Here is a 13,429-nt window from a genome sequence, read left to right on the forward strand (position 1 = left end):
TGCTAATTTCCCTAATTTTCATTTTAGCTCATGTGGAAGTGTTAAATCACTAGAATCACTACTTAGAGTGGTCAGGATCGATGTTTAGTTTGTCTATAGCATCGAGTATATTTCAAAGATCTACGCAGACAACGTGGAGCTGTGTGTTGAATTTTGCTAAATATTTTTGGAGTAGTCCGAAAACGAATACTTTAACAATGCACGAAGCAAGGAAGAGGTATCACTCTCATTCAAGATCCAAATCTAGATCTTATTCTAGAGATAGAAGTTATGATCGTAAGAAGCTCAAAACGCATTTGAATGGAAGAGATCGTGATGGAAAACGTAGAAAATTAGATTCTTACGATAGTCCATCATACAAAAAATCAGTTAGCAGTCAAAGAGCTCATCGATCAAGGCAGTATGAAAGAGGAAGTAGCGCCGAGAGGAGGTACAAGAGGAGTCGCAGGAGATCCCGCACTTCCAAAAAACATCGTCATTACCACGACAAAAAGAAGCATAGAAGATCCCTTTCAGCGGAGCATCCAACTTCAAAAATTGCATCTGTGGAGGATGACGAAGAAGGACATCTTATTTATGAAATAGGAGACATCATAAAAAGCAGGTACAAAATTTTAGGTACACTCGGGGAAGGCACTTTTGGTAAGGTTGTCAAAGTCAAGGATTTAGAAATGGATCATTACATGGCCTTGAAAATAATTAAAAATGTTGAAAAATACAGGGAAGCGGCCAAGTTGGAGATTAATGTTTTGGAAAAATTAGCCGTAAAGGATCCCAATTGTGATTACCTTTGTGTAAAAATGTTGGACTGGTTTGATTACCATGGACATATGTGTATTGCTTTTGAAATTCTGGGATTGAGTGTTTTTGATTTTTTGAAGGACAATAACTACCAGCCTTACTTCTTAGATCAAGTCCGACATATAGGGTATCAATTATGTTACGCCGTTAAATTTCTACACGACATTAAACTAACCCATACAGATCTTAAACCAGAAAACATCTTATTCGTAGACTCTGATTATGAGTTGGTATACAATAGTAAAAAACGAAAAAACGTTAAAAAGGTTAAAAGAACTGATGTACGATTAATAGATTTTGGTAGTGCAACTTTTGATCATGAACACCACAGCACAATTGTCTCGACACGCCACTATAGGGCTCCAGAAGTTATTCTAGAACTAGGATGGGCACAACCCTGTGATGTGTGGTCTATCGGTTGCATTTTGTTTGAACTGTACTTAGGCATAACCCTTTTCCAAACTCATGATAATAGAGAACATTTAGCCATGATGCAAAGAATCCTAGGAGAAATTCCCATTAGAATGGCAAGGAAGACTAAAACAAAATATTTCTACAGAGGAAAACTAGAATGGGATGAAAAAAATTCAGCAGGAAGATATGTAAGAGATAACTGCAAGCCTCTTCTGCGGTATAAACAATCTGATGATACAGATCATAATCAGTTATTTGATCTCATATTTAAGATGTTAGAGTATGAACCTTCCGAAAGAATCACTCTGAAGGATGCTTTAGAACATCCATTCTTTGATAAAATCCCGTCCCACCTTCGGTTAACTGACTACAAGGCGAGTGTCAGCAGGGAGAGAAGTGTATCAACATAAGAAAACCAAGTTTTATTATATATACTTTTACGTATATCGGTGATTTAAGACAATTTGGGAAAATATCTATGTCGATACAATATATTATGTAGATATACTTATATTATTCAGTAATTTGTTTATTGCACTTGATCCAGTAAGTATTGACTGAGATCTATGAAATATTTTTCTATGAACAAGCTGATTGGTTTTCTTTTCATATATTTTAAATTGAAATGTGATATATATCAACAGTTACAATAGACATGATGACTAATTTTTTTTAAATTGTTTTCTGTTTTGAAAATGTTTTTATTTTTAAAAAAATATTCTAAAAAAATACAGAACTCGCTATTTATTACTATTATTATGTCAACCTTTGTAATTACACTGATTTTTTAAGCCTAATATAAAACCAAGCAGTGTTGGTGTAGTGGTAACAGTAAATAGTGTCTTCAGGATAAGTATCACCAGAAATTTCAACTTAGTACAAGAAATTCGTGAAAAAGATGCTTTTTTTTCTACATTTAGTTTCCAAATTCGTGCGAAACAAAATGCTTAAGGGGGCATTCTGGACTAGAAGCCTAAATTTTAGGCGTTTTTGAAACTAACGTAACAAAAAATTGTATTGACTTTTTAAGAATATAAAAAAAAATCAGAATTTCAATGAATTACAAACCGGTAAAGAGAAAGCTACAAAAAAACAGTGCACCCTGGTTGACATGATTCCAACCCTTGTAGTGATCTGGAACAAATTGAAAAATTCCAAATCTACAAAGAAGTCGTTATAACATTGACCTTGTCCAGAAAAAGTTCACAAAATGGCGACGACATGAAAATTCTAATTTTTTCGCCCCTTTCAAATTTTTTTAAAATACTCCAAATTGATTTATTTTTTTTAATCCAAGGGGCAGACGCGATATATAAAAAAGATTTCCACCAAATTTTGAAGGAATCGATCGGGTAGAACTTGTGATATCATGTCAACCACTTCAAAATAAGTAGTTTCCAGAAAAAAATTCGTTTAAAGTTTGAAAAACAATTCCAGTAGAATAATTCGTTCCACTCGACCGTTTAAAGACATGTTCTTAAGGGTCTAAGCTTTGCCAAAAAATCGATTTTTTTTTCAATTTCTGGACCAGAATACCCCTTAAGGGCATTAGCTTCTAATGATACCAGATTTTTGACGTCTCGCAAGGAAAGGGGATAAAAAAATTTTTTCTAACCAAACCTAACCTTAACACGTATATAAACTGATGTTTTGTGCCTATATTTAGATTTTTTATGACACAAAAAAACTCACCCCCGTTCAAAAATTCCTTCATGTTCTTAATATCTTTTTGAGATATCTAACGCAGCGTTGGTTTTTGTAGGTCTGCTGCTTCTTGGAGTTTCCGGTACTTCTATAGCAAGTGGATACACAAATTTTTTTTAATGATTAATGAACTAATTAATTGATTTTCAGAATAGGTAAAATTATCTTTATTTATCTTTAACACAACTTCAGCTACGAAACAAAGACAAAAAACTAATATAATAATAGGTTGATTTGTTAACAAAGTCAAAATCAAAGTTACACAATTCTTGCCAGTGTTTCCAACAATCAAAAATTCATCTTCCTAAAGTCCCAATCAAAAATCCCCACAACTACTAAAGATTCCCCTTAAAAAAATGTAAATAATTAACTATTTTACAAATACTTAAGGACTCTTGAGTTAATGACTTATTCATGGTTTCTTCAAGTTCTGCATGATTTTCTTCAGATCTAAAACTCGCTGGAGGATTTTGATAATATGAATTTAGCGGTTTCTTTTTGTCCAATTCTCTTGGTTTGTTGTGGAACATAGTCATCATCGCTGCTATTTTCCGACCAAATATCTATATCTGCATCATTATTTAGGGTATAACACTCTTTTCTTAGCCTTTTTTGTGGAGGTGCTCTTGGTGGATCTTGAATATATAAAATTCGAATATTAACATAGCGTTTATTCAAGACCTAATGTGCAGAATAATGCACATGATACTTTACATTCATTCAAAACGTAGATTTGAGTATCAAATATAGTATTTCATACTTTGTAGACTTTTCTGAGAGTACATATTCATCTTTTACAAAAATTATACAATGAAATTGCTCAAAGTTTTAGCAAAAAAACAATAAATGATCACTCATCAGGTAAATCCAATTTCTCGTCGGCCATGTTCAACAAGTGACTAACTAGATGTCGCCTTAGTATTTTAAAACATGTATTGCCACACGGTCCCAAAATGTAAATTGTCAACAAAATAATAATGATAATCAAATAATAGAATATGGACTATAGGTCTGAAAGGGTTAAACAAAAATTTAAAATGTAATTACGAGGGCCGTTTTTTTTATCAACCTCTTATCACTCCGCGGGCATGCGCTTTAGGCGACTGCGAAGCTCTCGCACTACACACTCCGTCATTGTTGACATTCAGGCATCAATCGGCGTAGTGCTACAGCTATGTAAACATGTCCGCCATTACTGATGCTTTCGTTGGAAAATGAGTCGTGTGTATGAGGAAAACTTTATGAGTAATGAACTTAAGTTTGAATGGTGTCGAAAGTTTGAGGATGGCCGTAATGATGTGCATGATGAAGGGGGCCATGGTCGCAAATCTGTCGTTTCAGATGACCAGTTGACAAAATTGTTAAAGAAAACCGCAGATTCCCCATTACTGCTTTGTCTACGGAATTTTAAGGTCTGTTTTTTACTCTACTTGAATTTATGAGCGGCAATTTTCTTCGGTGATTATGTCTAAAAGTACCTTTCGGTGATAAAATTATGGTTTTATATCAACTTGTCTTTTATTTATAGCCTATCGGAGGTTGAGAAAAAACCGACCCTCGTAAAAACAATTATAATTTATCGTAATATTTGCATGATGGCGTCATCTTTCAACAAAAAAATAAATTAACACTCAACTAGCGAAACTTTGATAACACGAATTCAAACAGAAATTTCCCTTTTTTTTTAGAGTAAACATTATACGGGGGGTATATTCGAGATAATAGAATGATTTCAATTCCGACGAGAAAATCGTTGGGTTGTATTCGAAGTAGGGGCTATTTTGGGGTATATAAATTTTGTATAGTTTATAAAAGATGGTACCGTCAGTCGACAAAGGGTGGTTAAATGTTGAAAATTGGTTGATACTTGAGTATTTCTAGTAATTTTTAACTACTGTCATCATGCCTATTGAAATTTTTTTTTTTTCACAACATAATCGACTGGAATCCGTTACTATTTCCAGATCTTGCTCTAAACTGGCAGATTTCATACAATACTTACAACAATTTCGAAATTATACAAAATTTTTTCCCCATTTGTCTTAGGTTATATTTATTGAATCATAGTTAAGAGGCTTAAAATAGGTAGAAGCCATGATTAACATTTCAGGATGTGTTCAGCAAACTATTCTTTTTAAACTTAAAGAAGAAACAATCGCATGTTCCTTACTAAGCAAATTCTATCTAATGAGTTGTTTATATTTATAGGTGTGACCATAGAAGGAATCTACTGTGATGTATATAGTGGCAAGCAGATGCTACTAGAGGTAATTAAATAAGTTTAAAATTTGTGCACTGACCTTTATGACCTTTAAACCATTTTGTAACATCCCTAATGTACATTGACAATACAATAATTGTTAACACGTTTACAGTTTGGAGGTATTCTTATAGAAGTGTCCCTTTAAGCATTTTTTTTGTAACCAGAGCCGATTCAAGTAGAGAAACTTCTAAGATTCAAACCACGTCATTTCGATATTTAAACTCAACCAAGTTGGAATTTCTTGTGGTGGTATTTTTACTGAACATATTATACTGGCACTCACCTTTACACTGTCCGGTCTTTCGAGCCGCATATAAATAGAAAACTCGAAAGAGTAGAGGGTGTAATTGCGGGGGTTGCCCTAATGGTAGTGAATGGTGTGTTCGGTTTTGCTGGCAGTCGAACACGCTAGAAAATTTGGTATACAGTATATCCATAAACTAACGTACGATGAAAATTTCAATGTAACTATTTTTTTTTGTAAGAAAGATCTGTAATACAGATTAACTAAATGAAATACATAATTTTTCGTGAATTTTGAGTTAATTTCACATTTTTTTTTTCAACTCCTAGAGATCTGCAATCTGCTTAGCAAAGTGATGAGAGCTTGGTTTGATTTATTGCTTGATTCCCATTCTTTCATTATAAACCAAAATCTACACCAAAATAAACTTAATAGTAACGACTATGAGGACTGAAACTATCAGATAATTATAGTATAATTACGTTTAACTGCACTGACCCTCTACAACTGTATTTGACGCTCAATCAATTGTTGGATTCTAAGCAGTTTTCGTGTTGAATTTGTAGACCTTTCAATTCAATATTCTTCATTTCCTTTAGTCCTTTGCTACTTCTCTTCACTCAGTCCTTCCTACATCACCCGTATCCATTTTTTTTTGGGCGTCCTCATCTTCTCACTCCCTCTACTAATGTTCCCTCAATTCACAAAGTAGCATTTTGTTCTAACCATGTTGCTCTTTGTGCCATATTTGTCTTATTTTAATCCAACAACATATTGATTGATGAAGCTAGGAGGTTTTTGTGCAGGACTGAAGGAGTTTAATGATGACAAATTGGATCAAAAATAAAATCGTTCCAATGTGAACTTTTGCGCTCACAGATTAATTTAATGGAGCACTAAAATTGCCTACGACGGCTAGGCAGGTATTCTCCGTGATGGTTGCCATTTCGAGTCAAATTGTGCCTCGGAAGACGGTTTGTTACCTTAAACTTAAGATTTGACATAACCCCAAAGGAATAAGTCCATAGGTGTTGAATCGGGACTGCTTGGAGACTTATGTTATATGTCCTGGAGATCAATTTGTCTGTAAACTCGTGGAAAACATCTGTGAGAAGTTGCCGGACCCACGTTCTTTGGTTATAACCATGAAACTTTTGCAGTTCGTGCTTGAACTGTGTTGACATCGCAGTCAATATATGGTCACTTCAAGCTAATGTTTGTATTCTGGAATGGTTGCACTCCAATAGCGGCAATTTTGCTTATTGACTGTACATTACGATGAAAATTAGCTTCATCTGAAAACAAGATGTTGGTAAGCGTTTAAAGGAAAAGCACGCTTCCCAAATAGAACGAGTCTACGTTTTCGACGGCTCCAGAAGACCTTGAACGCCTGGATTTTGGTTTATACTTTTTAATCTTCTAACTCCTTACCCATATTCCATTCAGTCGAACACTTGTCGCATTATTAAAGTGGCGAATATTGCAGAATTTTCTACCTGCTACAGCCGAATAACCGTTCAAAGTACATTGAAACACTTAGAAATGAATGTGTTTAGTATTAGCAGCCGAAAATATGCTTATTATAGGGTAAAACAGGCAAATGTGCCCCACTATTCGAAAAATCGAAATAAAAATCATTTTTTGTTTAGAACATGTTTATTAAAGTAATCAGTCTTAACCTCTGACTCAATTGGCATAAAAAAAAAACTAAAAAATCTTCTAAAATATAATTGACCATAACTGAGATCAACAATTTTGTGAAACTTAGGGTGGGGAACATTACAAGGATAGATCCGTCTTATGTGCCCCAGCAAAACCTCTCATTTAGAGGTTCTTTTTCCTTTCCCTTTTTCTTTGGTACACATGTGTTTTCATTTTCATCAGAACATTCTTCGCTAGATTCACTAAGCTGCAACTCTACTTCACTTTCTGATGACGATGATAAATCCCTCACAACAGTCTTCTTACGTTTTTTCTCCTGTATTTTTTTTTGTCTTCAAACAGTTTACGAGTTGTCAAATGAATTTTTGATGTCAAAACCTTAACAGATTGCTTCCTTTTACTTACGTTTTGTTGAATAATAGGCAATGGACTAATTATTTGTAAGGTCTTAGATGGTGTTAATTCTTGTGCAGTCTCAGAAGATTCTGATGTGGACATTTGAATGGCTTGATTATTATTATTACTAATCAGAGATGTGGATGTACTTGGCAAGGAAAGAGCAATAGTGTTCTGAGTTGGCTGTGAATGATTATTAATTGCTTGCGAATCATCATTATTCTGAATACTTCCCATTGATGCATCAGAAATTCTGAAGAAATATTCAGGCACAGCATTGGGATCATAAGGGCAAATCCCTGTCGCTTTAAATCCTGAAACGCCAATTGCTGGTATAGCAGACTTGAACCAGGCATCACCAATCATTTTTGAAATGTGGTATCGATTAAAAGGTCGGCCTTTGTTGTTGATAAACCAAGTGGAAACTTCTTTAGACAAGTAACTTTTGAATGGCTTAAAAAAACTTCTATCTATTCTAATGGTTGAAGAGCCTGAGTAGTATGACTTGGTAGACAGAGGATAATCACATCGTTTTCAGATGCCAATTGTAGCATTTCATATGAATTGGAATGCGAAGAATGCCCATCTAAAATCAGAAGAACCTTGCCATCTTGCTTTCGTGGTATAAAATGCTCTTTCATCCACTTCAAAAATAGTTCAGCGTTGATGTAAGATGATTTCTGATTCATGTATACATTTGAGCCAGGTGGTAGACCCTCACAAAATTCCGGTTTTTTGTATTTACCCTTCAGTATCAAAATAGGCGGAAGGAAAGTACCTTCCGCATTGCAGCACGCAATCAAAGATATATTTTCACCTTTTTCGGTACTGGTTACAGTATTTACATATTTCGCACCCTTGCTAGCAATTACGCGTCCAGTTTTATTGTTAACTTGTATTCCGCTTTCGTCCATGTTGTAGATTCTTTCTGGTTTACTAATCAAATCGTTATCAGTCAATACCTTCAACAACATTTCAAAATATTTATCGACATCCTGTCTATTCATACCACTAGCTCTTGCCAATGACAGGCCTTCTGCTTTACGTTTACTCAGGTCTGGATGACGCTTCATAAATCCTTGAAACCAATCCCAGCCTGCTGACTTCTTCTCATTATTGAATCGATGTGGCAATCGAAGATTTTCAGCAAAGTCGTAAGCTATAGACTGCAGTCTCGATAGCTCCAAGGGAAATCCGATGGATTCAAGCTTTTTAATGTGAGCTACAAGTTTTAGTTCGTTCTCATATCCCAATTCAGAAGGTCTTCCAATTCTCTGCTTAGACCTCCAACCCTTGAGGATGTGTCTTCGCAATGTGCGCGAAGGTATTTCATATAAACGACTCGCTTCATTTACTCCCATTTTCTTATTTATTACATCCTCCACCGCCTTCTGCATATTTTTTTCCGTCCATTTTCTTGGATCAACAGCTTTAACCTTTCCCATTTCCTAAAAAAAAAAATATTAAAAAGTAATCAAAATAAGAATTCAGGAATTATCTCCAAATGGGGCACATTAGCCGAAAAAAATCGGGGCGCATTAGACGATGTACAGTGTAATGTGCCCCACTTAAATAATTCTGATATTTGTTACGAAAAACGGAACGTAATTATAGGCAAATAAAAGTTAAATGAGGTTAGTTTTCGATAAAAACTTTAAAAACACGAAATAATATGGAGCAAATACTTTTAATCAACGTGAAAATAGATATAAAACAAATTCATGTAGTCATACAAACCTTTGAATCACTTTTTCTCACTAAAACTAAATAAAAACCAGCACAGTGTTGTTTACATCGCGGCCATACTTTGAACACTGACCAGCTAGGATCAAATAAGCGCCAAATTTAAAATGCTTCACTGAGTTTCGCGAGTGGGGCACATATCCGACTGGGGCACGTTTGCCTGGTTTACCCTACTCTAAAAATGTGCAGACGCTAAACAGCATACATGCGCACTCGTCGTTCCAAGAATACGAGTTGTGAGAGACAGACCGAGGCGCTGACGCGGCAAAAACGAAACTTCCTATGAATTATCAGATTCATTTATCCATAACTATTAAGAGAAGTGATTAAAGTGTATATTTATTGTTCACATTTTATTTGTTAAAGAAAACAAAATCAATTTCCATAAATTTTTATTAGTTTTCCTTTTTCAGAAAACCGCACACCCCTTAAGGCGGATCTGTTTGTCATAAGTATTTTTTTCAGACTTTTTGGTCCTCTTTCGTAAATCTTTGATCAATAAACAGATGTGACAATTTCTGGCGCGTATTAACCTTAAGACATCCATTAAATAAGCTACAAAACTTATTTCAATCAAAATTGACAATAACATTCTCATTGTGACATCCATGACAGATCTATTATAGACATCATAACCCACAGATGAGTGGGTTATGATGCCTACATTTACAAAAACTTTTTGAAGATGTGGTCGAGGAATACTTTTGATCTTTTCTTCAATATTGTTAAATGTTAAATTTCGTGGATTATTCTCGTAAACCACGGTCTTAAGATAACCCCACAATAAAAAATCAGGTGGGGTCAAGTCAGGGCTCTGAGGTGGCTATTCCATATCACCTTTTATGGTAACATCTCGTGCGATGCAGATAAAGAGTTGTTAGTGCGATGTGGCCCCATCCTGTTGGAACCATGTTAGCCGGTTATAATATTCACATTGTTGCAGTTGAGGTCCGGAAAAATTATGTATTCTTGTCGACAGATCAGATCAGATGCGGTGAATTGTCGCTCTTGATAATCTCAGTTGAGACTCACGTTTTTTGAGTCGAGACTGTCGGTTTACAGAATCCTCTACTCACTGAATGTTTCCAGCCGTTTTTGCTGTCCGAGATGAATTTCGCCAACAGTATTGAATGTCTGGATCAATTGTTGCATTGCTTGGAGCTTCCGCAATATTGCGCACGCAAAACTAGCGTTGCTCTCCAGTGTACGGCATGAGTGCTTCTCATTTACTCTTGATGTAGTTGACTCGTTTTGAGACACCCTGTAATATTTCTTTACATTCGTATAACGGAAAAGATCCAGTTGATATCGGAGATTATTAGGTTATTTGCCTTGTATCACAGATTATTTAGAAAGAATAGTAAATTGAAATTTCATAAATAGTAGATTTATGGACGTACTGTATATATCAAAGGTAGTAATGAACTTAACCAGTCGAATAGTAATTTTAGTATACAATTACAGCACTTTGAGGTTCCTTTCAGTTCTCAAATATCTTCAGGGTTCCCGCGTGTTTTATGAGATTTTTTTTAAAAATATATTTCCTTTTTGGTGCTCGAACACATCCTTGTTTATTTTCGCCTTCATTTTTGACTGTTATTTCTTGATTTTTTTTTTGTTTTTAATACTGGGTGCTTTTATTTCTGGAAGTTTAAAAGTATTTAATTTCATGTGAAAGTCATATCTCCCTTTTTTTTATTTGTAATTCCAAACTACGTGGAGTGTATTATTAATTTTTTGATGTTATATGGCTCTTTTATGAATTAAATAAAATTGATGATTTTTTTACGAAGACAATTTTCAAATCTACGTCTGCTGCTACTATTTGTTTCTAATATCTTTTACAGTTAGTTGGTAAGGCGTTGGGTGGTACTTTACGAATTGAACACATCGGTATTTCTATCTCTTTAATCTTAATTATTTATTGAATTTTAATAAGACTGAAATTTTGACGATTCATCACAAAAATAACATATAAAAATGTCTAAGAAATGAAAAAATTAAGAAAATTATTATTTCATTTAACCATAACCTTTCAAATGACAGTTTAAAAATGTCATTAATAATAACTGCAACTCCAAAGTATTGAGGTGTTTTCTTTAAAAGTGTTTTTCAACATATGGAACAAACTCGCTCAAAAATAAAAAGTTTTGGTAAAATTTTTTATTCTTTGGTTTCATCGATATCATTTTTTTTGAAGAAATTGAAACCAATCGGACGCTATGACCACGACATTTGCAACGATCAATTCAGTCTTTACTTGCCACAAACTCTCTACCGGTCTCTTATTTTTTGAACAAAATGCTTATTTTATATCGTTTTTGACAAAACCATATCGACAATACAGTTTAAAGGAATTCAAAGCAGGTCTTTCTTAATATTTTAAGTTTCTTATAATATCTTCGTTTTCTATTACCTCTGATTTAGTTCTTTGTTGTTTCAACATCAATATCTCAAACAATTTTCTGGACGCGTCTTTTTTTATTCATAATACCGTAACACAACAGAAAATAAAGGGTTGGTCCAACCAAAATGCACGATGTTAATTGTAAATAAAACTAAAAAGTTTTCAGAGAATTATCTTAATATTTTTTATAATGATAGAAGGATCCATGACAATTATGTATGAAACAAAATATCGCCCAAATGCTCGCCACGGCTTCGGTGGCATACTTCTATCCGATGGTCCATATTTTCAATGACTCTGAGACATAATTGAGGTTCAATGTCGTTAATGTGCCGAATTATATCGTCCTCTAGCTCTTGAATTGTTCTTGTCTTATTGACGTACACTTTTTCTTTAAAATATCCCCAAAGAAAGAAGTCCAACGGTGTCAAATCACATGATCGTGGCGGCCAATTAACATCGCCACGACCATTCAGTTTCTCGCGCAAAATAGCCAATGTTCCCTTGGCTGTGTGGCAAGTGGCACTATCCTGTTGGAACCACATATAGTCCAGGTCCATATTCTCAGTTTCTGGCCACAAGAAGCCCGTTATCATCTCGCGATAGCAAACAACATTCACAGTAATTGCACGACCGACCTCATTTTGGAAGAAGTACGCCGCCAGTCCATGCATCGACTTTTCAACAATCACTCGTGGATCCTCATTTGCCCAAATGCGGCAATTCTGCTTGTTAACGAATCCACTGAGGTGAAAGTGCGCCTCATCGCTGAAGATGTCACCAGTCACTTCTGTCTGTTCAACTAACCATTCGGCGTTTTGACGATGCTCGAAATGATCAGCAGGCTTCTGTTCTTGAGAAAATTGAACCTTGTAAGCGTGTAAATTCAAATTCTTATTCAAAATTCGCATCAGTGATGTTCGTGAGATGTTTAATTGTTGGGCGCGACGACGAGCAAGCACAGGTGTTTTCACATTTCCTACAGACCCGGTTTGCTGAAATTTGCGCACAATTCTCCCGATTGTGGACACATTTGGTCGATTATGTTGACCAAAAAAATCACGAAGTGCACGAAATGAATTTTGATTTGAACGCCCATTTTCGTAAAAGGCTTCAACAATCTTAACGCGCTCCTCAATTGTGTACCTCTCCATGGTTGAATTTGTCAAACACTGAAACAAAGAAACGTCAAATTAAGTTATGAAAAAAACTTGACGTTAAAGTGCGACTCACAATTAACATTGCGTGCATTATAGTTGGACCACCTTTTATAACAGAAATCATAGGGGGTGTTCTGAGTAAGCTACAATTTCCCAGAAAAGCGGTGTGGTTGTCTAGCGGGCGTCATATGACGTATTGGTGGAAAATTATCGATATGGGCATAACAGTATTGGCAGATTTTGATGATTACGAGTCATTAGAAGAAGAAAAAATCGTTTGGAGGAGAGAGTAATGTCAATGGCAACATTTTTTTTAATGCTATTCATTAACTAGGATGTGAGACTATATTTTGGATTTAGTATCAGATCCTTGTAAATTCAACACGTTTTATAACGAAGAAACGATATAAAGTGATTTCAAATTATAAAAAATTCCAATACTTTTGACGGTTAGTGTAATTGCCAAGCAGTCGACATATAATTGACATAAACTGAGTTATAACAAAAATATTAGGTCGAGATGTAGCTATTAAATAACGAAACTGGTGACATAAAATATTTTATTTTAATATGCGATTATTTTTATCGTTCGAATTTTTTTTTCTGTTAGTTCCTTCAGGATGCGCGCGCTTTTT

General features: G+C 34.8%; 1 protein-coding gene across 5 annotated transcripts in view; it reads left to right on the top strand.

Annotated features, from left to right (window-relative positions):
- The window catches only part of LOC130890907 (dual specificity protein kinase CLK2-like), a 30,265-nt gene that overhangs the window by 1,626 nt on the left and 15,210 nt on the right, over window positions 1-13,429 (top strand). For 2 of the 5 annotated variants that reach the window (XR_009058799.1, XR_009058800.1), the window contains exon 2: window positions 28-5,186. Coding sequence is in view for 1 of the 5 variants with exons in the window: in XM_057795335.1 (XP_057651318.1) it covers window positions 81-1,625 (1,545 nt within the window). In the remaining 4 variants the exon portion in view is untranslated. Of the gene's footprint in view, window positions 1-27; window positions 13,052-13,429 lie in introns of those variants that run through there. The other 3 variants (XR_009058801.1, XR_009058802.1, XM_057795335.1) reach the window with 3 other exon arrangements.

The sequence above is a fragment of the Diorhabda carinulata genome, chromosome 1, assembly GCF_026250575.1.
Source record: "Diorhabda carinulata isolate Delta chromosome 1, icDioCari1.1, whole genome shotgun sequence".
NCBI classification, from domain to species: Eukaryota; Metazoa; Arthropoda; class Insecta; order Coleoptera; family Chrysomelidae; genus Diorhabda; species Diorhabda carinulata.